The sequence below is a fragment of the Oryx dammah genome, unplaced genomic scaffold (assembly GCF_014754425.2).
Source record: "Oryx dammah isolate SB20612 unplaced genomic scaffold, SCBI_Odam_1.1 HiC_scaffold_2, whole genome shotgun sequence".
NCBI classification, from domain to species: Eukaryota; Metazoa; Chordata; class Mammalia; order Artiodactyla; family Bovidae; genus Oryx; species Oryx dammah.
Genome location: NW_024070186.1, coordinates 61229536 through 61254845, shown reverse-complemented (window position 1 = coordinate 61254845; position 25310 = coordinate 61229536). Strand labels below are relative to the sequence as shown.

At 39.3% G+C, this 25310-nt stretch overlaps 1 protein-coding gene across 4 annotated transcripts in view; it reads left to right on the top strand.

Moving 5' to 3' along the window:
- The window catches only part of PLD1 (phospholipase D1), a 231167-nt gene that overhangs the window by 91067 nt on the left and 114790 nt on the right, over window positions 1-25310 (top strand). For all 4 annotated transcript variants that reach the window (XM_040248810.1, XM_040248789.1, XM_040248799.1 and 1 more), the window contains exons 2-8: window positions 6560-6750; window positions 6994-7121; window positions 12133-12278; window positions 12633-12741; window positions 13851-13916; window positions 17717-17775; window positions 18880-18972. In XM_040248810.1, the coding sequence (XP_040104744.1) occupies window positions 6591-6750; window positions 6994-7121; window positions 12133-12278; window positions 12633-12741; window positions 13851-13916; window positions 17717-17775; window positions 18880-18972 (761 nt within the window). In that variant the 5' untranslated portion in view covers window positions 6560-6590. The remainder of the gene's footprint in view (window positions 1-6559; window positions 6751-6993; window positions 7122-12132; window positions 12279-12632; window positions 12742-13850; window positions 13917-17716; window positions 17776-18879; window positions 18973-25310) is intronic.

Genomic DNA, 25310 nt, shown 5'->3' with positions numbered 1-25310 from the left:
AACTTGCTTTGTAATTGTAGATTCATTTTTGTTTTTAGCTAGGGAAAAAGAAAAGAGAACATGGTTTCCAATTCCTGTTCTGTGGACACAGGGAGTGAGATGTTTTGGCACCGTCGTCTCCAATCTTGATACCTCAAGGGAGAAAAGCAGTCAGTGTTAGGCCAGATATTTATCCAAGGCTTACTATGGTGTCACTGGAATTTGAGTTTAGTACTTGAAAACACATTTATGATTTTTGCATTTCAGGGAGCATCAAATCATTTTGTACAAATCCTTACTGTGTAAAATGTTTGGGGGGGGGATTATGTAGTATGGATCTGCCATTTAATTTCATCAAAATGAAAACTCTTGGTATAAAACCAAGAAAGAAGGATGACTAAGTGAGAGATTTTTGGGCTCTGGAGGCTTCAAGACCAGATTAGATACGAAGCTCAAAAGGAGGATAGTGTTTGGGAAATAAACTTCCGTCTCTGGGAACCATGTAAGTAATAGCAAGTCTGTCCTGTTTGCATTTTACAGAGGAGAACCCACGGAGGCTGTTAGTTGCCCAGATCACACTGATAGTAAGGGAAGAATGAACTTAGGTCATCTGACCTATTCCCTACACCACTGACATTTAATTATCTGTTCAAGGTTCAAAAAACCCTCCAGTGATATTTGTGTAACCGATGTTCTCAAAAAAATTCAAAGATCTACGTAAACATTGAGTTAGGGTTTTTTTCGATGTTATTTTCTCAAAATATATAAATTGGAATGTAAAATATGATAATACCATTTACTTTATTCAAAGTCAGCTAAACTCAAAAAATTTTTATCCAAGGCTTACTATGTCACCAGAGACTGAATTTAGTACTTGAAAACACATTTATGATTTTTGCATTTCAGTTCAGTCAGTTCAGTTGCTCAGTTGTGTCCGACTCTTTGCGACCCCATGAATCGCAGCACGCCAGGCCTCCCTGTCCATCACCAACTCCCGGAGTTCACTCAGACTCAGATCCATCGAGTCAGTGATGCCATCCAACCATCTCATCCTCTGTCGTCCCCTTCTCCTGCCCCCAATCCCTCCCAGCATCAGAGTCTTTTCCAATGAGTCAACTCTTTGCATGAGGTGGCCAAAGTCCTGGAGTTTCAGCTTTAGCATCATTCCTTCCAAAGAGCATCAAATCATTTTGTACAAATCTTTGCTGTATATATGTTTGGGGAGGTTATGCTGCTGCTAAGTCACGTCAGTCGTGTCCGACTCTGTGCAACCCCATAGACGACAGCCCACCAGACTCCCTCGTCCCTGGGATTCTCCAGGCAAGAACACTGGAGTGGGTTGCCATCTCCTTCTCCAGGTTATGGACCTTCCCAATTAACGGGGAACCTACCAATTAATTTCATCAAAATGAAAAATGGGAAGACAAGAAATTCCCATGACTCCGTTTGGTTTTAAATGATCTAATTATAATTCACTTCATAGTCATCTGTTGTGATTTATTTCCCTTGGTAAGCAAACATCACATATTGAAAAAAAAATGGGGACAACTTTCTAAATTAGAAAGAGAAGCAGGAAGTAAATCACCATCATCTTCATGAAACAGAAGTTGAGATTTTTTTATTATTATTATTATTATGATGCCTTTTTTCATTGTCTTATTCTAAGAGTGTGCAAAGTAAGGAGTACAAGTGTCCATCCATCCTGCCATTCCCCAGTTCCACTTCTGGCTGGTTAAGGAGCTGGACTTTGGAGTCAGACCAAGCAAGTTCAAGTTCAACTCTATCACTTCTACCCAGGTGCCCCTGGACAAATTGCCCACCTCTCATCTTAAAAGTGGGAGTGACAATGGGACTCGGTTCCTAAGGTTGTTGTGAGGAGTCACTGAGGGCATACAATTAATCTTTTTGTATAGTGCCTGGCATATAGTACGTATTCAGCCAATATTAGCTAATGTTAATATTTATTTTAACATTAATAGGTGTAGTTAATATTATTATTCTTGTAGTTTAGCTAAGGCAATATTTATGCATGAATCTGGTAGGGAAAATATCTGTTCTCTTTGATGTTCTGCTTCCCGATCATGTTGAAAATTAAAGATCAGAAAACTCTAATAAATTTCTCTGATTTCACTGTTAGATAAGTGTAGGTAATTATAATTAAACGTTCCCTGAAAAGATGTTTAATTCTAGTATTTAAAACCAGAAAGAAAAAAAAAAGCAAAACCATTTACTTCCCGGATACAGACGCAAATAGAAATAAAACACAGCTGCTGTTATCATTCTATGGGCTCCATCTCTACTTGGTACCAAAAGAGATAATGATCTTGCAGTATATTTATAAGGAGGTAACAAAATAAATTACATTATCTCAAGTGTACACACTGAAGGCTTTATCCTGTTGCTGGTTAAAATAGGCTATAACTGTGACAACTGCTCACCCACCGTTGTAGATTATTTCAGATGAAAGAAAATACGGGACAATAAATTATGATTTGACAACATAGGAGTGTCAGTGGCCTTGCCGTTTGATATTCAAGAATAAAACCAGCAGTACAATTGTTGGACAAAAACTCAACACAAAGCAACCATGCATTCAAGTGAAGGCAGTGATGGACAAATAATTTGGTTCTTTTTCCATTATTAAATGGTAAGATCTTCAAAAAAGCCTGAACAAACCTACAAAGCCTTTGGGTCAGCTGAATTTTCGTGGAATCTTGTAAAATATTACAAACCATAAAAATAAAGGCTAAGACGAAGTTGAGGAGAGTGTCAGGTTATGTTGTTTCCAAAACTGTAAGGACAGTGGAGCCAATAGGATCACTTAGAGGGGTGGTGATTAAAGCAGAAAGTATCTATTGTTACAGAAGTTCGGCTTATATAAATGACTAATTTATAGACATTCAAGCCCATAAAATAAAATTAATAATTACAAACTTCTATAACTAAGTCCATGAGATTTCAGAGCCAGACAAATCTGTTTTATAAATACAACACTGACACGACTGAAATAAGCTTAGATAGATTATTTAACTAAATAATCAAGGTTTTGAATGCAAATTATTCAGATTAATCATAAGTACCAGGTAGGATCTTTGTGGGTACTAAATAACATAACTGTGCTAAAACGGTGCTGCGTGCATAGTAAATACTTGAGGATAAATTATAAGAGGATTCCTTTCTGTTTCTTTTCTCACTCTTTAGCTTTTCACAGATTTATATCCATTTATCTTCCTTACCTAAAACATGATATCTTTTGTTAGATTGATCCAGTAACTCTGTACTATTTATTACAATTAGCTTGCAATGTGTAAATTATTCTCTGTGTATCTTAAATTCAACATGCATTTTTAGCAACATTAACACATTAACATTTTAACGTTAACATTTATTCTTTTAACATTAACACTGTCCAAAAGGAAAGTTATTTGAAGCAACCCTTATTTTCCTTTGCTGTGCTGAGAAAGTTAACTAAGTTACCCATTAGACTATTTAATCAATGGAAAATACCTAAAGTCTTGACAGATTCACAAGTAGCAATGATATGGTGAGTTTCTTACTCGTTTTTCCTTGTTTCATTTCCTCTTAAGTTTTTCATTACCTTGTATTTTAAATAAAGCAAACCCTGGCTCATTGTTGGCATTTAATAGGTGTCTGTTGAATTGAGAGGGAAGGAATTAAATGTTTTAATTATGGCCAGAGGCACTGACATCTCATATTCATATGAAAAACTACTTCAGTTAACTTCTTGGGATGGGAAAAGGGTTAAATGGATTACATTATAAGGGAGACTGAACAATTTATAGCATCTTTTATTTACACTTAAGGTTTTATTGTTAAAGGAATCCTGGAGATGAAATGGCTCAACCTCTTTAATTTATAGAGAAGGAAACCAAGGTCCTGAATTTAAATGGCTGAAGGATGCAAAAGGAATTCATTTATTTTTCTTTACATTTGAGTCAGCTTCTAAAGGGACTTGCTCAAGGGCACTGATTTTACTAAAACTTCCATCTATTTTAGGGGCACTTACATATCTACAAAAAATATACAGAAGATAAAGACTGTGGTTAAAAACATCAGCTTTTGGGTCAGAGAGACCTGGTTTCAAATTCCTTCTCCATCTCTTACTGGTTATATGACCTTGGACAGATTGTCCAAAGTAATCATCAAATTATGTAATCTTTCCATGCTTCTCCATATTTCCTTATCAATAAAGAAAGAATGACAAACCCTTGTCCTCTTCAAAGTGGAAATAACAAACCTTCATAGATTTATTATTGATGATAAATATGATAAGGTATATAAAAGATTATCACCAAGCCAGGTGATGGTAAGTAATCAGTATACATCAACTATTATTATAACATGAATTAGAAGTGGGAAAGTTGAAGGGAAGTGATAGAGGCAAAGATAGTCCTGTATTTTGCTAGTAGTGGGCCACTAGTTGGCTCCAGGCTTCTTACAGCCAACAAGGAGGAGCAAATTTAGACATATTGAGTCTATTTATCTGGCCAAATCAGAACCTCCCTCCTCTACTCCTTTCTTTGTATTTTTATACAATTTCTCTTTCTACCAAACATATCAGTATAGGCTTTAGAGACTTGCTGAGTAACAATAAGGGCTCCCCTAGTCTGCCCAAGACTCTCTCTTAGCATTTCTCACAGAGCCTTCCTCTGCTCCCCACCCTACACTTCTTGATAGCTCCTGAAGGAGAGAATCCACCTAAGTGTCTTCCACTTAGTACATGCCATTCTCAGCAAGGCCAAGACTGTGGGGGAGGCCAGGGATGGATTTGAGGCCATGTAGCTTATTTCTCTCATCTGCATTAGAAACTCCTTCCTCCCAGGAACCAGCCTTGTTTATCTTTACATATTCACTCGCTCCTTCTCACAGTGTGTAGGTGGTGACCAGTCTTGTTCATCTTTACATATTCACTCCATGTCACAATGAGTAAGTGGTGGATACTCAGTAAATGTTTGTGATTTGCAGTAATAAATGCACATATGTGGAGGAGTTACTGATATGGAAGCCCTCCTATTTTTGAGTCTGGTCTGGAGAGATTATTACAACCAATATGGATTTTTCACCCAACTCCAACGACAGCACTCACAGCTGAAATCTCAGTATTTTAAATGAAAAATAAAATCTCTATGAACTCTTCTTCCCTAGCTACTGATGTGCAACGACCTGTGTTATTAAATGTCAGAATGAAATAGAACCAGTTTTCTTAAAAAGAGAGAAGTATAATTCTTGCATTTCTGGTATCTTTCAGAAATGGTACACTAATCGGTTACCTTCCAGGACACGTACATCACTGTAACTCACGTAAAGTCAGGGCCAAACCTCATATCTCAAAAAAATAGAATACACTCTGCTTGGGGTGACTCTTTGTGACCCCATGGACTGTAGACCTCGAGACTCCTCTGTCCATGAAATTCTCCAGGCAACAATAGTGGAGTGGATTGCCATTCTTTTCTCCAGGGGATCTTCCTGACCCAGGGAGCAAACCTGGGTCTCCTGCATTGCAGGCAAATTCTTTACTGTCTGAGCCACCCTAGAAGCCGTCTATCACCTATAGGGGAAATGTATTGATAGAAAGGTTATACTACATAAAAATACTTTTAAAATCTGTATATTGAAATTATTGTAAAATACCCTAAATTTTCTGTAGAAAACATTTACAGTTAGTTACTTTGATGATATTCTTTCTTTTCATGTTTTTGTTAGAGTGAAGAATCAATTCCTTTTCACTGAAAAAACGATTTCCAAATCCATCTATCTTGAGTCTCTCCTACTTAACCACATTTAATAAAATTGGATGCAAGATAATACTGGCACTTATTCAGTGTGGTGTTTCTTTTTCTTGCTTGTTTACTTACTTGGTATACAATTAAGTATCTCACTCCAATTTAAATTACAAGCTGGGAATACTTTAAATGTTAAACCGGAAAATAAATTTAAAGGTTGTTTGAGGTAGTTGGGGCTTATGTAGAGCTAGTGGACTTGTTTCCATATGCTATATGTAAGCCTGTATTCAAATAATAGAATAGGGCTTAGGGGTTTTTTGTTTGTTTGTTTTAAATAAATTTCTACTGGAGTATAGTTGATTTACAATGATGTGTTAGTTTTTGCTGTATAGCAAAGTGAATCAGTTATACATATACATATATCCACTCTTATTTTCAGATTCAGTCCCCACATAGGTCATTACAGAGTATTGAGTAGAGTTCCCTGTGCTATACAGTAGGTCGTTATTAATTATCTATTTTATGTATCGTAGTGTGTATATGTCAATCCCAATCTCCCAATTTATCCCTCCCTGTCCCCTTTCTCCCTTGGTAACAATAAGTTTTTCTGTGTCTGTGGCTGTATTTCTGTTTTGTAAATCAGTTCATTTGTGCCATTTTTTTTTAGATTCCACATACAAGGATTCTCTTATGATATCTGCCTTTTTCTGTCTGACTTACTTCACTCAGTATGACAATCTCTAGGCCCATCCATGTTGCTGCAAACAGCATTATTTCATTCTCTTTTAAAATTTGACCAAAAGAGTAAGCCTGGTAACTCTTTTCTTCTTTCCCAGCCCCTTTGCTTTTACCCTGTCTCAAGCCAACATGTCATTGAAAAATGAGCCAAGAGTAAATACCTCTGCACTGCAGAAAATCGCTGCTGACATGAGTAATTTGATAGAAAACCTGGATACGCGAGAGCTCCACTTTGAGGGAGAGGAGGTGGACTACGATGTGTCTCCCAGCGATCCCAGGATACAGGAAGGTAAAGAGTGATGATCTGAGTGAGGAGTAGAAAGTTTATCATGGTTGCTTGGCAGAACACAGATTTGAAATAACCAGCAAGTGATTGATCATCCTTGCTGATGTCACAACACTGGGCTGAGTTTCACTAGCTGTTTTCTTGTTGTAGCACATTATGATTCTTAAAAAAGATGCCTGTAACAGGCAAGTGATGCTAGTATCATTGTATTCTTATGACAATTTTATTTACTTTTTTATTTTTTAGTGTATATCCCTTTCTCTGCTGTTTATAAGACTCAAGGATTTAAGGAGCCTAACATACAGACGTATCTCTCCGGCTGCCCAATAAAAGTTCAAGTTCTGGAAGTGGAGCGCTTTACATCTACAAAAAGGGTCAGAGCGTATATGGACTCAACTTGTATTCGTCAATATTTATGACTTAACACATTGACTTTCATTTTCCTTCCTCCTGGCTATAACTGTCTTTAACTTTCAGTTTGTGTTTATGTTTATCACTTCTGAGTCCTCTTCACCTCAGATTTTTGCATCCTTCTCATTTAGCCTTTATTCTTACATGCCTCTTCCTCCATTCTGGAAAAAAAAATTTTTTAAGGTAATTAAGACAGTTTACAAGTATGATACATTGCAAGGTGCCTCTCCTACCCTTCCTCTCTCCCCAGTTTTCTGTTCAGTGTGGACTCGGGGCATTGCTATTCCACCTAGAATGCCGGTTATAAACCAAGGAAAAGTTTAGCTTTCTTAATACCTGTTCAGTAAGAAAATAATAATGCCACCTGACTCTCAAAAGGAAAACATCTGGGAGGCTGCACAGTCAGTGCCTTTGCCTGGAAGAGCTGCTGAGAGATTTCTTTGCATGTTCTCTGCCACTCTGGCTTGTTCCTTACACCACCCCTTATGTGAGAGTTGGATTGTGAAGAAGGCTGAGCGCCGAAGAATTGATGCTTTTGAACTGTGGTGTTGGAGAAGACTCTTGAGAGTCCCTTGGACTGCAAGGAGATCCAACCAGTCCATTCTGAAGGAGATCAACCCTGGGATTTCTTTGGAAGGAATGATACTAAAGCTGAAACTCCAGTACTTTGGCCACCTCATGCAAAGAGTTGACTCATTGGAAAAGACTTTGATGCTGGGAGGGATTGGGGGCAGGAGGAGAAGGGGACGACAGAGGATGAGATGGCTGGATGACGCCACCCCTTAAGCTTCATTCATATGCTTTCTCTTTAAGCTCTGGAAAGGCATTGGGAGTAGGATGTTTTCAACAAGGAAACCTGAACCTCTTGAAGAGGACTGGACTAGGAGATGCTGTTAGGGTAGTTGTGTTTGCTGTATTCCTGACTGGGTTGTACACTTGTTAGGTCTGAGCGTAGAGAACATTGCTGCAGGCTGGTGGCTTTTGTCCCTTCCAGTTAAGCTCTGACTGGCAGAATAAGGCTGTCGTTGACTTCTGCCTCTGGGGAAGTAGGGAAAAACCTTTCTGCCTGGGGCAGACTCTGGAGGGTAGCCTGTGCTGCCTGCATTTTGGTGGTTTTGCCTGTTGCTCTGACCTGAGCTTTTTCTGGTAGCTCAGATGGTAAAGAGTCTCCTTGCAATGCGGGAGACCCGGGTTCAAGCCCTGGGTCGGGAAGATCCTCTGGAGAAGGAAACGGCAACTCACTCCAGTATTCTTGCCTGGACAATCCCATGAATGGAAACACCTGGCAGGCAACAGTCCATGGGGTTACAAAGAGTCGGACACAGCTGAGTGACTTCACTTTCACTTTCTGTCCTGACCTACCTGTGCATATCCTAACCTCTAGTTTACAGCCACCTCCGTGTCCAGCTTTCCTTCAGCGTCTTCCTCTTGAGTTGGGTCCTTTTCTCCGATACACCACTGAAAACAACCTACCAATAAATGTCTCTAAGATGATTTGTATTATATCACCTACCAGCATTTAGATAGAGAGGTGATAACATGTGGAATGGGTGAATTTAACTCAGATGACCATTATATCTACTACTGTGGGCAGAAATCCCTCAGAAGAAATGGAGTAGCCATCATGGTCAACAAAAGAGTCCGAAATGCAGTACTTGGATGCAATCTCAAAAACGACAGAATGATCTCTGTTCGTTTCCAAGGCAAACCATTCAATATCACCGTAATCCAAGTCTATGCCTCAACCAGTAATGCTGAAGAAGCTGAAGTTGAACGGTTCTATGAAGACCTACAAGACCTTTTAGAACTAACACCCAAAAAAGATGTCCTTTTCATTATAGGGGACTGGAATGCAAAAGTAGGAAGTCAAGAAACACCTGGAGTAACAGGCAAATTTGGCCTTGGACTGTGGAATGAAGCAGGGCAAAGACTAATAGAGTTTTGCCAAGAAAATGCACTGGTCATAGCAAACACCCTCTTCCAACAACACAAGATAAGACTCTATACATGGACATCACCAGATGGTCAACACCGAAATCAGATTGATTATATTCTTTGCAGCCAAAAATGGAGAAGCTCTATACAGTCAGCAAAAACAAGACCAGGAGCTGACTGTGGCTCAGATCTTGAACTCCTTATTGCCAAATTCAGACTTAAATTGAAGAAAGTAGGGAAAACCGCTAGACCATTCAGATATGACCTAAATCAAATCCCTTATGATTATACAGTGAAAGTGAGAAATAGATTTAAGGGCCTAGATCTGATAGATAGAGTGCCTGATGAACTATGGACTGAGGTTCGTGACATTGTACAGGAGACAGGGATCAAGACCATCCCCATGGAAAAGAAATGCAAAATAGCAAAATGGCTGTCTGGGGAGGCCTTACAAATAGCTGTGAAAAGAAGAGAGAAGAAAAGCAAAGGAGAAAAGGAAAGATATAAGCATCTGAATGCAGAGTTCCAAAGAATATCAAGAAGAGATAAGAAAGCCTTCTTCAGCAATCAATGCAAAGAAATAGAGGAAAACAACCGAATGGGAAAGACTAGAGATCTCTTCAAGAAAATTAGAGATACCAAGGGACATTTCATGCAAAGATGGGCTCAATAAAGGACAGAAATGGTATGGAAGCAGAAGATGTTAAGAAGAGGTGGCAAGAATACACAGAAGAACTGTACAAAAAAGATCTTCATGACCCGGAACCCGGATAATCACGATGGTGTGATCACTCATCTAGAGCCAGACATCCTGGAATGTGCAGTCAAGTGGGCCTTAGAGAGCATCACTATGAACAAAGCTAGTGGAGGTGATGGAATTCCAGTGGAGCTATTTCAAATCCTGAAAGATGATGCTGTGAAAGTGCTGCACTCAATATGCCAGCAAATTTGGAAAATTCAGCAGGGGCCACAGGACTGAAAAAGGTCAGTTTTCATTCCGATCCCAAAAAAAGGCAATGCCACAGAATGCTCAACCTACCGCACAATTGCACTCATCTCACACTCTAGTAAAGTAATGCTCAAAATTCTTCAAGCCAGGCTTCAGCAATATGTGAGCCGTGAACTTCCTGATGTTCAAGCTGGTTTTAGAAAAGGCAGAGGAACCAGAGATTGAATTGCCAACATCCACTGGATCATCGAAAAAGCAAGAGAGTTCCAGAAAAACATCTATTTCTGCTTTATTGACTATGCCAAAGCCTTTGACTGTGTGGATCACAATACACTGTGGAAAATTCTGAAAGAGATAGGAATACCAGACCACCTGCCTATTGAGAAATCTGTATGCAGGTCAGGAAGCAACAGTTAGAACTGGACATGGAACAACAGACTGGTTCCAACTAGGAAAAGGAGTGCGTCAAGGCTGTATATTGTCCCCCTGCTTATTTAACTTATATGCAGGGTACATCATGAGAAACGCTGGACTGGAAGAAACACCAGCTGGAATCAAGATTGCCGGGAGAAATATCAATCACCTCAGATATGCAGATGACACCACCCTTATGGCAGAAAGTGAAGAAGAGCTAAAAAGCCTCTTGATGAAAGTGAAAGAGGAGAGTGAAAAAGTTGGCTTAAAGCTCAACATTCAGAAAACGAAGATCATAGCATCTGGTCCATGTTGGTCGAGGTGAAAGGCAGCATATAATATTAGACCCCAGAACTGGGTCCTTTTGACTTCTGGCTGTAGTCATTGTCATGGATCCCAACTGGAGGCAAAGCAGGAAATAGATTTGAGTGTTTGCCAGTGGTATGTTTGGATTCTAGACTTAAGAGCACAAGTTATGTTGATTCTGGGCTCATTTTTTAAAATTAATTTATTTTTTGGCCACACAGTACGGCAGTGGGATCTTAGTTCCCTAGCCAGGAATCAAATTTGCTCCCCATGCATTAGAAGCACAGAGTCTTAACCACTGGACCACCAGGGAAGTCCCCTGAGGCTCATTTCCTTAAACTACAGTTATGCAGAGTGGTCATGCTTTAGAAGTTTGCAGAATGTATGAAACATCGGTGATGAATGGCACTAGGCCTGGTCACCCATCGGGTTACTGATACCAAAGCCTGGATAAACTAGCAAAGGAGGAGACATTTACTGTTTCTTGCCCCCAACACCTGTCAACACGAATGGGGCCTGGATCTCCCAGTAGGGGCCAGTGTTCTCTAGGTGGTCCAGTGTCCATTACCCTCCCCTACTCCCCACACACCATGGGAACTTTCAAGATCTCCTATGCTTTATAAATCTCTCTCCATCTTCTGACACATTTTGCTTTATCAAAACTTTTATCCCTCAGGTCTGTTAGTGCTTCTGATTGAATCACTAGTCACCAATATATATTTGCATTTTAAGAAGAAATATTTTTAAAATGTTAAGTGGCAATTCATCCTAGTTAAGTAGTTGGGGAAATATTTTGTGTGTAGGAAGATCATTTGTCCTTTTCCTTCTAATCATCCTGTACCTTCCTAGTCACTGGTATAGCTAAAGGACAGAGAGCTATTGTAGACCAGGATGGACCTCTCAAGGCATTTCAGAAGGAGAGGGCATTAGTGTCATTTGTGAAGAGCAAAACTGCACTAAGATTGTGCTCCACAATGGAACTCATTTCCTTCAGCTTCCCTCTCACCCCCTGCATTGTCTGTTCACTGCTTGGACAATCTCATGATGGCTAATTAGGGCTTTCACTCATTGTCTCTTTTACCTGGCTTCTTGTTTCAGAGGTATGTCTGTGTGTCTTTGTATTTAGAACAATAAGATTTGTGGAGGTTTGCCTTTGATATAAGTCAGAGTTTGTCCTGCATATATCATAAGATGAATATTTAAGAGAATATTACTTCTATAATCAGTCATTTTTTAAAAACATTTTGCTTCCTTACTTACACAAAATAAGTAAGCTGGATTTAAAGACACTTCCATGTTACTTTTTAATTAGCTATTGTACACAGAGAGATGTTATCTAAAATATCAACCATTTTTATTTACCACTATAGGTACCAAGCGTCAATCTTTACACTATTGAATTAACACATGGGGAATTTAAATGGCAAGTGAAGAGGAAGTTCAAGCACTTTCAAGAATTTCACAGAGAACTACTCAAGTACAAAGCCTTTATCCGAATCCCCATTCCCACCAGAAGGTAACCCGGAATTGATCATAAAATTATCCCACCCGTGGTGGATTCATGTCAATGTATGGCAAAACCAATACAGAATTGTAAAGTAAAATAAAAAATAAATTTTAAAAAAAAAGTGAGGGAAAATACCAAATAAATAAATAAATAAATAAATAAAATTATCCCAGTATATGGGTTGGATAGAATGAATATTTTGGTTCATATTATTGGTTAACTAGTCCATTGTTGCTAGATATTTCTTTTTACTAAATAGACTCTTCTAAAAATAAACCATCTCATGAAAAATACTATGAGAATCGTGGTTCAAATAATAATAAATATTTACATTGTGTGTGTGTGTGTGTGTGTGCATTTTAGACACACGTTTAGAAGACAGAATGTCAAAGAAGAGCCTCGAGAGATGCCAACTTTGCCCCGCACATCTGAAAACATGATCCGACAAGAAGAACAGTTCTTTAGTAGAAGGGTAAGTGCTTTCACTCTTCTGTTGTTCTGAACAAACTTCTGGCGCACTATAGAAAGATGGCATTGACTGAAGGTTGAGGTGGGCCTTGATGCAATTTCCCTTACCCACTGATCCATCACCTAGGCTGGTTTACCTCTCGGGAACTAATTAGGGAAGGCTTCTTTCCCAAGCCACTCTAGCCCTGGGGAGGTTGCATTTCCCCAAGGAGGAAGAGGGTTCTCCAGCAGGAGTGATTTTATGAGGAAGCTGCACTCCCTACAGGAAACTTTTGGGGTTCATTGTGGGTCAAGACTGAGCTCATAGTTGAGGGCTTTGAGATCTACTCTTTTAAAATCATCTATTTCCATATATTTGCTTCAAAATCTATAGTGGCTTATCCTAAATATACGTAAACTCTCATTCCCAGACCATAGATGGAGCAGGGAGGGTCTGAGAAGAGTAGGACAGAGTACAGACACATTCAGCAGGACAGACACCTCAGGACAGGGGACACTTCTGCCCACTCGGCTTCAGTGATATGGTGCTGCCTAGGGCAGAAGATTAATTCATTTTAAAATTTAATTAACAATTAATTGTCAGTGTTGGGGGCTTCCCTGGTGGCTCAGTTGTAAAGAATGTTCCTGCTAATGCAGGAAACATGGGTTCAGTCCCTGATCTGGGAAGATCTCCCATGCCTCAAGCAGCCAACCCCATGTGCCGCAGCTACTGAGCCTGTGCTCTGGAGCTTGGGGGCGACAAGTGCTGAAGCCCGTGTGCCCTGGAGGCTGTGCTCTGCAACAAGTGAGCCTCTGTGATGCGAAGCCTGTGCACCGAACTAGAAAACAGCCCCCGCTTGCCACAGCTAGCGGAAACCCCAGGCAGCAGCAAAGACCCAGCGCAGCCAAAAATAAAATAAATAAAAATTATTTTTTTTAAATGTCAGTTTTTTTTTTGTAATCTGGAACTTTTATGTTTTGAAAGAGACGTGTTCCATGTTCCTTGTCCAGTGATAACATTAATGAGTAATTGAACGACTTACTGAAGATGGAAGGATCGTGCCATTGTCATTAACTGCTTACATTTCCCTTTAAGTATGATGGTATCTTTAATCTGAAATATATGTATTACAGAAACAGCTGGAAGATTACTTGACAAAGTTACTAAAAATGCCCATGTATAGAAACTATCATGCAACAGTAAGTACTTTTCAGTGATTTGAATTCTGAAGTAATTTTATAAAATTGTAAAGTGTCGGCTACATTTTAGGTCATTTTATTAACACAAATGCTTGTATCCACTTCTGCATTATTCTTTGAGTTAAACTAAATAAAATGAATACAAAATTGATTTTATTGTATAGCACAGAGACCTATAGTCAGTCTTCTATGATAAACCATAATGGAAAAGAATATTTTAAAAAAGAATGTCTATATGTGTACCACTGAATCACTTTGCTGTACAGCAGAGATTGGCATGACATTGTAAATCAACTATACTTCAATAAAAACGTAAAATTAAAAAATAGGAAAACAAAATTGATTTGACAGCAAGGATCCAGTTTAGGGTGATGCTATTTTTAAAATATCAACTATGATAATTAATATAACAATAAATTTAAATGAACTTGAAATACTACTAAAGATTATCTAGAAATGCTACTGGATTATCTAGAAATCAACCTCCTTCACTCTTCAGGCTTTCAGAGGAGAAAATGCCAAAATGCATTTCTAACACTGAAGAAAAAAAACATTGAGTAGTAAGTGATGAAGACAGTTGAACAGAGTCGAATACCCAAAGATTGTACTGTAATTACCATCTGACTGGCCTGTGATGCCTATAGCAGGCCTGTCTTTTCATGTGAAAGTGAGAAGCATGGGAAACGCTAAGGAGAGGAAAAACTCTTGAGAATTTTGAGAAAAGAGAGGAGAGGTGGTGGAGCTTAGAAACAACTGCAGAGGTTACGTTTGGGAGGCACTTAACTGGCAAGCAGGACTGAAGTGGGCTTTACAGAAGGTATCAGAAAACAATGAGCTCTGCCTTCAGAGGCCCTTGAAGGTGGGGTTAGATATTTAAAGGGTTAGCTTCAGTTATCCAAAGTTTCAAATCATTGAGAGGGCACCAGATTGTTAGAGTTTGCACCTGTGTATGTATAAACTGTACTCCTGTGGAGCGTGACCATGTGTATATGTTGTATATGCAGAATTTCAGAGTAGATGCGGTTATGATCCGGCCTCTGGTTTAGAGAACGGCATGAACAGGTGAACAGAAAGAGCGAAGCCCTCTGTGTTTAGGAAAGGAAGCAAGAGTGTCTTGACTTTCCGGAGTTTTCTTGCTGCCCTATAGATGCCTGCCTCTGTTATTTGGAGATGGGCAGGGCATGCACGCAGCTGGTCCCCTTTACACACAAATGACCTGGGACTGGAAAACCTTCTGCAGCAGCTTGCACTGTGACATTTGATGGTCTTAAGGGAGCTTCTGTGGTTTCAGAATCCTGAAGAAGAGTTTTCCCAGGGAAGCCAGCAATTTGGGTTCAACCGGCGACTCTCAAGAGAAGGCTAATGGGAAATATTTCTTCCCTTCTAGAACTCAAGAATGTGCTTCTTTGAAAGAACGTAATGAATAAGGATGTTACTTCTATTATTACTGAAAATGGGAGTCTAATGTTGATTTTAAAATGTTTACTTTTATTCAAATGTTCATATTAACTTCCTTTCCAATCATAAAAATCTTTTAAAAGCTGAGCCATGTTGTATTTAGACACTCCAGTGTCTTCTAAACATTTCCTTTGGAAAGGGAAACCTAGTTACAACTGATTAAAAAAAATGAGAAGTAACATATATTTATTCAATTTTGTTTTTTGGCCATGCCTCATGGCTTGCAGGACCTTAGTTCCCCTAGAATTGAATCCAGGGCCCCAGCAGTGAAAGCACCAAGTCCTAAACCCTGGACTGCCAGGGAACTCCCTCATTTTTAATGGCTACTTAGATTATTCTTCCCAGTAGCGGTATTCTCCAAAAGGCTTCAAGCGTAGGATACGATTTTATCTGTCTGAACATTATTTTCCTCTAACACTAATGATAATCTGACTTGGAGACTAGCTTGCAGGGCTCTGCCTGATACTTGTGAAAATAGATTGGCATCCGTGTGTCTCTTTTGATAATTGTGAGACATATTCAAATTTCTGTCTGCAAAAAGCAGATATAAATATTAAAATCATTTAAATATAATCATATATAATTAATTTATATTTTTACAAGCATAAGACAAGCCTCAGAAATTTTGAGATATTATTTTCTCCTGGGTTTGTTGCTTGGCCTTTGGCATGGGAACCCTTTGGTTCCCTATTTTCCTAGCATTTAAATTTAACAAGTTCTTTTGGAAAGACAAAGGCTATCGATTAGTACATTATTTAGAGATCAATAGCCCAATGGAATATTGTCAGACTAAATTAATCATTAAATTCTTATTCCTGAGATTTGCCTGCTCAAGTTGAGAATAGGATTTTTATCACTGAAGATGCATTGAGATATTTGGGCAATACAATGTTTGTTAAATTTCAAATTGTATTATTTAGGTTTGTTTCTAAATTGACTTGGTCACATTTGTTTTCAATCCCATAAATCTATATTAGAATATTTATTGCCAAGGATTTTTTTTCTATAAAATAGTACTAGTTCTTTATTCAAATTTCTCTTTAGTAAAACATTAGGATAAATTTGAATTTTTTTCTTAATACACAGCTTTAAATTTTCCGCATTGCTAATGTGTGTTTTTTTATTTAGATGAAATTCTCTACATTTAGCAAATTTTGTATGATATTCTGAAGTTATGGTTTCTGAATTATTTCAAATAATATTCCTGTTGTCAATGATTTGATAATAGCTATATATGCATAAGAAAATATCCAAGTATTAGATGAATAGTTTCTCTGATTTTTGCTTTTCATTTCCTATTCTTCTGTTCAGCTAGTCTCTGACTTTGCATAAATTAGTTACACCTCTGGAGAAGTTTCTTCCAGTATAAACTAGGATTAGTATTTTTCTCTCTGCTCCCTAGAGATAAAATGAGAAATTCTGGCTTAGGATTTCAAGACATTTCAAATTCTATGGCTTAAAGTCTGTAATATCATTTCTAATAACCTATGTATTTTTATATTTTCCAATTAGAATACATTTCCACAAATCAGAATTTTAAAATGTATAATGCTGAATCACCATGTTTGATATAAGAAATAAAATATAAAGACCTTGACTTTCAAAATCCTTATAAAAAGTGCTATGTGAGAATATGTCTGATCTGAGGTTTTTAAAGATATTTAAATCCTTTGAATTTTAAAGACTTCTTCCAATCACCCTAATAAAGAAAATCAACTGGACCTCACAGTACTGACAGCTTTGAGAGATGTGTAATTTTTTCTTACAAGGTTAATATTAGGCAGTCACAATCACATAAACAAAACTTCAAAGGAAAATTGTTATAGTTCATTTTATTAATCCCATTTATAAGCCCAGATCAAACGCCATTTCCTCTGTGATGTCCCATTAGCTAGGAAGCGGTCATCCTCTCCCTGTACCTCTATTAATAACTACTTTCACGTTTAACTGTTACGGTTCTTCCCACAGAACTTGATTGATGTGGACTGTTTTCTGTGTCTGGTCTCTCCTCTGCCTCCTAATGCCAGGAGTGTATCTTTTTGTCTTTGGTTTTCTATTAAGGCTGTTATTGACATGGTCTACTATTGTTGGCAGGCCTCACCATGACCTTCTTGAGCATTTTGTCTCTACATCGTAGAGCACACATCACTATCTTGATTGTGTTTTAATTGTGTATATCCTTCTAAAAAATACTTTTTCAGGGCAGTGCCATTGTGATCTGTGTAATCTGTAGAGTACCCCAGATGTGCTTATACATGGAGGTACATAATATTTTTTGAATGCCTGAATTTTTCCTCTTCTTTTTTTGCTTTCTAACATACGGATTTTGGGCCTTTTTTCAGACAGAATTTCTTGATATAAGCCAGCTGTCTTTCATCCATGATTTGGGACCAAAGGGCATGTAAGTTTCAGTATTGGATCTCTAAGGAGAAGTATGAAAGGTTGATGAGCATTGTAGCCCTTGATTTATTGGTGTACCAAGGTGATGGAGGTCCCCTGGCTCCACTGTTTTCTTCCCAACAGAGTCAGAGCAACTGCGGGACCTCTTTATACAAAACAGAATATCTTGCTACATTAAACAAAGGTGCCAACTGCTCTGCACTCCTTCTCCTCTTACCCCACAGTAGTGATTGTGTTTAACAGAGATAACAAATATGATGTGTGCGAGAATGCATTAAAAATCAAATATACAAGATCCTTTCTTTTTATCACATATAAAAGTTAGCTATTTACCATTTATTTTATTGACTGAAAGTAATACTGTGTAAAATGTATGTTATGTAACAAGATTGAAATTTACTTAATGCTTATCTTCTGATGGGCTACAGTCCATGGGGTAGCAAAGAGTTGGCCACAACTGAGCGACGGAGCACATCCTTCATGATATGAAAGCCTGATATTACAAAGAGTTTAACTTTTCTAGTCAAGAACATTGTGGGTAGTTCTTTTAATTTTGTTTGTTTGTTTGGTTGGCCATTATTATTGTTTTTTCTTTTCACATCTTTCAGAGTTAGGATATTTCTTCTGCCAAAGTAATGGCTTTGCTTTACTTCTTTGACATGATTGGTCCTAGAATTGTAGGTGAAGGGATGGAGAAATACCCTGGAACCTGTGGGTGAGCATTCTCAATGATCTCCATAGCAGATGAACCTTCCCCGTGCCGGCATTTGGCAACATGTGGGGTCTTTTTCAGGCTGTCATGCTGGCTGGGAGAATGCTCAGCATTTAGAGCCGGAAGCTGGGATGCTTAAGGTCCTGCTGTGTGTGCGGTATGCTGTCCCGCTGCCAACAGGCCTGCATCCACCAGGGTGCTTTTAAAGATTGGCTTTGGGGTTCTGAGCCTAGTAAACATAGCATTGATCTATTTGGCAGTGAAAGCAGAAAAAGTAGAGAGGTAGGGCATGGGAGAACAGAACAGTTTATTTAGTTCCCAATTATAACGCTATATCAGCCAAGTGTGAGCTGGAGGTTTAAAGATGATGGGTTAACTTAATGTCTCTTTCAGAGAAGGTATGATAATGAAAAGATCCGGAGGGCACAGAATACCAGGCCTGAATTGCTGTGGCCAGGGAAGAGCCTGCTATCGATGGGCAAAAAGGTGAGACTTGAGAGTTTTGTGTGTTTGTCTTAATAAACAGCATTGGGGGAGTTTTTATATTCTAGTTTTCAATTATAAATCTTTGAAAGTCATGGCAGAGCAAATTTTAAATTATTTTTAAGTTCCAGGTTTCAGCTCTATTTAAACACTCTACTCAAAATTGCACTTGTAGGCAGAGTATGCCAATTACATACATAAAAACCCAATGGGCCATAGGATTCAAAAATTGGTCAGCCAGGGAACATAGACAGTGGCCAATTAGCACAATTCATTATGCTTAACATCACTAGTCATTAGGGGAAGATAAATCAAAACCACAGTGATCTACAACTTTACAGCCACCAGGATGGCTGTGATAAGCAAATTGGACAATAGCAAGTGTTGTCAAGGCTGTAGAGAAAGTAGAACCCTCATACATTGCTGGTGCATCATGTAAAATGATACAGCCAGTTTGGAAAACAGGGTGGCAGTTCCTCAAAATGTTAAACATACAGTTACCACATACCCCAGACATTTCCAAACAGAACTGAACAAATATATCTCCATTAAAACTTATTCATGAATGTTCATAGCAGCATTATTCAGAGTAGCCAAAAAGTGTAAAAAGCCCAAATGTCCATCCCCTGATGAGTGGTTAACCAAAATATGGTACAGCCCTGTGATGGAATATTATTTGGTCATAAAAAGGAATGAAGAATACTAAAGGATGTGAGATTTCTTTTCTGGAAAATATCTGGAATTAGGTGACCATGATTGTTGCACAAATTTGTGAATATATTAAAACCACTAATTTGTACATTTTCAAGGGATGAATTATATGGGTTTTTTTAAAATTATATTTGAATATTTTTTAATTTTAATGAAAAAAAGAAATGAAAGACTGATAAATGTTATAATATGAATTAACTTGGAAAAATTACACTAAGTGAAAAAGAAACAGCTACAGAAGGTCACATATTATATGATTCCATTCACATGAAAGGTTTAGAATCAGTAAATCTGTAGAGACAGAGTATATTCATGGTTTCCAAGGGCTGTGGCACAAGGGAAATGGGGAGTTACTACTACTGGGCATGGAATTATTTTTTTTTTAATTAATTTATTTGTTTTAATTGGAGGCTAATTACTTTACAATATTGTAGTGGTTTTGCCATACATTAATGTGGCTGGGTGGCATCACTGACTCGATGGACGTGAGTCTGAGTGAACTCGGGAGTTGGTGATGGACAGGGAGGCCTGGTGTGCTGCAATTCATGGGGTCGCAAAGAGTCAGACATGACTGAGTGACTGAACTGAACTGAACTGAACTGAATGTGAATCAGCAATGGGTGTACATGTGTCCCCCATCCCGAAAGCCCCTCCCACCTCCCTCCCCATCCCATCCTTCAGGATTATCCCAGTGCACTGGCCCTGAGCACCCTGTCTCATGCATCGAACCTGGACTGGTGATCTATTTCACATATGATAATATACATGTTTCAATGCTATTCTCTCAAATCATCCCACCCTCACCTTTTCCCACAGAGTCCAAAAGCCTGTTCTTTGTGTCTGTATCTCTTTTGCTGTCTCACATATAGGGTCATTGTTACCATCTTTCTAAATTCCATATATATGCATTAGTATACTGTATTGGTGTTTTTCTTTCTTACTCACTTTGCTCTGTACAATAGGCTCCAGTTTCATCCACCTCATTAGAACTGATTCAAATGCATTCTTTTTAATGGCTGAGTAATACTCCATTGTGTATATGTACCACAGCTTTCTTATCCATTCATCTGCCGATGGACATCTAGGTTGCTTCTGTGTCCTGGCTATTGTAAACAGTGCTGCGATGAACACTGCTGTTCATGTGTCTCTTTCAATTCTGGTTTCCTTGGTGTGTATGCCCAGCAGGGGATTGCTGGGTTGTATGTCAGTTTTATTTCCAGTTTTTTAAGGAATCTCCACACTGTTCTCCATAGTGGCTGTACTAGTTTGCATTTGGATGTGGAATTCTTTTGGGGTGATGAAAATATTCTGGAATTATATATTAATGGTGACAGCATGCAAATTTAAAAATATAGTAAACTAAAATACACTAAGACCCACTAAACTATACATAAAAAAATAAACCAAAAAGGTAGTGTTCAGGGGTAATTTTAGAGTTATATTTGTGAGGATGTATATTGTGATAAGTGTGATATAGACAGAAAACTTTAATTCATGTCCTATGTCCTGTCTAATTAAAGACTCCTTATAGAGGAGTATTCTTATCTCATTCTTATTTGTTACTCAAAGCATCTATGACAACATTTTTAACATAATAGACAACAGCTATTTGTTCCAATAATAATTTACTGGAATTTTAAAAACTATTAAGAGATGTTTGTTATTTTTCTAACCTTGAAAAAAAATATGAACTCATGTGTAAAGAGGAAATTATGTGTGAGTTGAAGATAAATAAGCTTAAAACTAGGATCTTTAAATGTGTATTTTAGATACATTGCCAACCAAAATACCATTAGATCGGTTTCTTATTTTCTGGGTTTTTAAAGAATAGAAGAAATTACAAGGGAAAGATCAAGAGATTAAGCTAGAGGAAGTTGAGGATTTCTATATAACAAAAAACAAAAGATTTTTTAACTACAATAAACAGGGGACTAGTAGACTAGACAATATTTGTTTTCAAATAAACTTCTGTAATTTATTTAAATGTCCCCAGAAACTTGGGGTATAAGTAACATCACAGGGAATTCAGAGACCCCCACATGAAGTAGCTTCCCACCCTCTCCTACCTGCAGTGGTACAGAACCCTGGGGAACAGTGCGTGCCAAGCCAGGAGAGGAGCAGAGAATAAGCCAGCCTGCTCCTGCCCTTATGAACTTCCCTGGTAAAGAATCTGCCTGCAGTGCAGGAGACCTGAGTTCTATCCCTGGGTCAGGAAGACCCTCTGGAAAAGGAAATGGTAGCCCACTCCAGTATTCTTGCCTGGAGAATTCCACAGACAGAGGAGCCTGGCGGGCTCCAGCCCATGGGGTCGCAGAGAGTCGGATACGACTAAGCAACCAACACTTTGACTTCCTGCCCTTGCTTCCTGATCCACACCATGCCTCTCGGGGAGGCAGAACCTCCAAACCACTGAGGCCCTGGCACAGATTCCTCTTGCCTACTCTTGGTCATCAGCTTTGCCTAAGGTTGCTGCTAAGTGTTAAGTATGGCTTTTGGGCTGCAAGCACTGGTGAGTCTTTGACTGAAGACTTGCTCTGGGCTGCCTGAGCAGAGTAGGCTGGAGGCATTTGCAGGCCCTAGGAACAACCTGAAGCCAAGAGCTGGCGGGAGTCCAGCCCCCTCACCCTTCAGGTAGGGTGATTCTCCAGCAAACTCTGCACTGTCTCCCGAGGTTCCCTGGAAGATTTGCAGCACAGCTGCCCACAATCCAGTGCATGAAGACACATCCTCGATGGCTCCCTTCCTGCTCTTGCTTCCTGTCCTTCCCTTCCTCTGCTTCCTACTAAGCTCCCTAATAAGTACCTTTACAAACCGCTTTCATTGCCATCCTTGTCTCAGAGTTGACTTCTAGAGCAACCCAACCTAAGACATCTACTCAAGAAATGCAAGCCTGGATCTGGTCCATTCTGTCATTTATTGAGTGCCTAATGTTGGCCAGACTGTGTTCTAGCCACAGTGCTAACAGTGGTGAACAAGGCCATGTCCCTGCCCTCACAGAGCACTATTGGAGGAGATCACAGACCATGGAGAAGCCGACAAGCAGCGTGAATGGTGTTAGCCAAGTGTTGATCAGAGCTTTGAGAGAAAAAGAAGGTGATGGGACAGTCAGGGACACGAGGACTTCAGACGGAGGTTTTAGCTACAGAAGTTAAGGAACTGACCTTTGAGTTGTAACCTCTGTGAGAAGGGGCAGCCCGAGAAAACAGAAGGGGGAGGCTTCATTATATAAAGGAAATATACCTCCCCCACTTTTTAAAGTCTGATATATCAGATTTCAGTCTTCCCTGGTGGCTCAGTGGGTAAAGAATCTGTCTACGATACAGGAGACACAGGAGATGTGAGTTCAATCCCTGGGTCAGGAAGGTCCCCTGGAGGAGGCATGACAACCCACTCCAGGATTCTTGCCTGGAGAATCCCATGGACAGAGGAGCCTGGCGGGCTACAGGCCATGGGGTTGCAAAGAGTGGGACACAACTGAAGCGACTGAACACACATATCAGACTTCAACCAGAACAATCTAAAAAGATACGATCTTCCCTAGAATAGAATGTCTCTTCATTTTAATTTGCATAAATTTTTCCCTGAAACTTGAAGCCTTGGTTCCATATTAATAAGTATTCCCTGAGTTACATTCATGGGGTATAAAATGTCAGTACCAAACAAAAATGATAAGATGTAGCTGACAAATTTTGTCTGGAAAATTTCCCACACTAGAAGACTGCTGCTGCTGCTAAGTCATTTCAGTCATGTCCAACTCTGTGCGACCCCACAGACAGCAGCCCAGCAGGCTCCCCCATCCCTGGGATTCTCCAGGCAAGAACCCTGGAGTGGGTTGCCATTTCCTTTTCCAATGCCTGAAAGTGAAAAGTGAAAGTGAAGTCGCTCAGTCGTGTCCGACTCTTCTCGACCCCATGGACTGCAACCTATCAGGCTCCTCTGCCCATGGGATTTTCCAGGCAAGAGTATTGGAATGGGTTGCCATTGCCTTTTCCACACTAGAAGACTATTGGTGTCTAAATGAGAGTTACTTTTAAGGGCAACACTTAGTCATATCTCTTTTTAAAATTTTTGTATCCATTTTTTAAAAAAGATTCTGATCATTTTGTATATTCTGTATTGACAAACTGACATAAGGCAAACAAGGCCATCAAACTTTCAACCAAGTCTCAGGCACAAGTATGAAGAAAAGAAAAAAAAAATATTTCTTCTGTTCTGCTGGCAAACACAGCAAGCATTTCTCTTCTCAATTTAAAACACCTGCTTAAACAGCACATCCTAATTGATGGGCTCAATGATAAGTTTCTTATCTCAAATAATATCTTAAGAGATAATTTATAAGAAATAAATTTAGCATTTACCAAACTATGAACTATACCAAGAATTACAATTTTTAGACAGTGACCATGTCTAAATGATTTTATTTATGCTCCAGGATCTATTTGTGCAGCTGCTATTCAGGTAAGAGTGTTGCTTTGCCTGAAGAACTTGTCTAGGCCCTGGGGAGATACCAGTGGACATGATACACATTCCCTGTTCTCAAGGATCTCACTTTCTAGTAAAGGAAATACAAGAAACAAGTAGACAAATAAATAGTTCCAGCCAGTGATAAGTGCTATGAAGAAGCTAAAGAGGATGCAGAGGCCAGTGGGATGGGAGCCCAGGAAAACCTTCCAGTGGAGAAATATTTAAGCAAAAGATTGATTGACAGGAAGGGACTGTTCATGGGAGGATCAGGAAGAAATAATTTCTAAGTGAGGAAGAGCAAATGTGGAAGCCCAGAGAACAAGGTTAGCAAGTCTCAGGACCAGTGAGACCAACGTGGTGGGAAGGAAGAGTATGAGATGCGGCTGAGAAGGTGACGTGTGACTTAGGTGGCTTTATCTGCATTTTAATAACACAGTTTATAGTAGAACAGGTCACATCTTGTTAGAACAGACCATAATCTCACCTGGTATAGAACAAGAGAATTCATAAAATCTCACATTTATTGGCTCCAGGCATTGTGCTAAGCAACATCCTTAAGTCATCTCAGTGAATCCTCAAAAATACTTAATGAGCTGGATATTACTCTTATCCTCGTTTTATGGATTTAGATCTCAGGCTCAATTACCCCAGTTCACAGAAAAGGGCAAGTGACAGAACCAAGACTGGAGCCCAGGGAGGCTGACTTCAAGCAGACACGTAATCCCTGAGCAGCAGCTGCTGACTCCCAGAAGGCTGCTTGACGAAGTCCTCTCTTGATGCATCAGTTCAGTTCAGCTCAGTCGCTCAGTCGTGTCCGACTCTTTGCGACCCCATGAATCGCAGCACGCCAGGCCTCCCTGTCCATCACCATCTCCCGGAGTTCGCTCAGACTCACATCCATCAAGTCAGTGATGCCATCCAGCCATCTCATCCTCTGTCGTCCCTTTCTCCTCCTGCCTCCAATCCCTCCCAGCATCAGAGTCTTTTCCAATGAGTCAACTCTTCGCATGAGGTGGCCAAAGTCCTGGAGTTTCAGCTTTAGCATCATTCCTTCTAAAGAAATCTCAGGGCTGATCTCCTTCAGAATGGATTGGTTGGATCTCCTTGCAGTCCAAGGGACTCTCAAGAGTCTTCTCCAACACCATAGTTCAAAAGCATCAATTCTT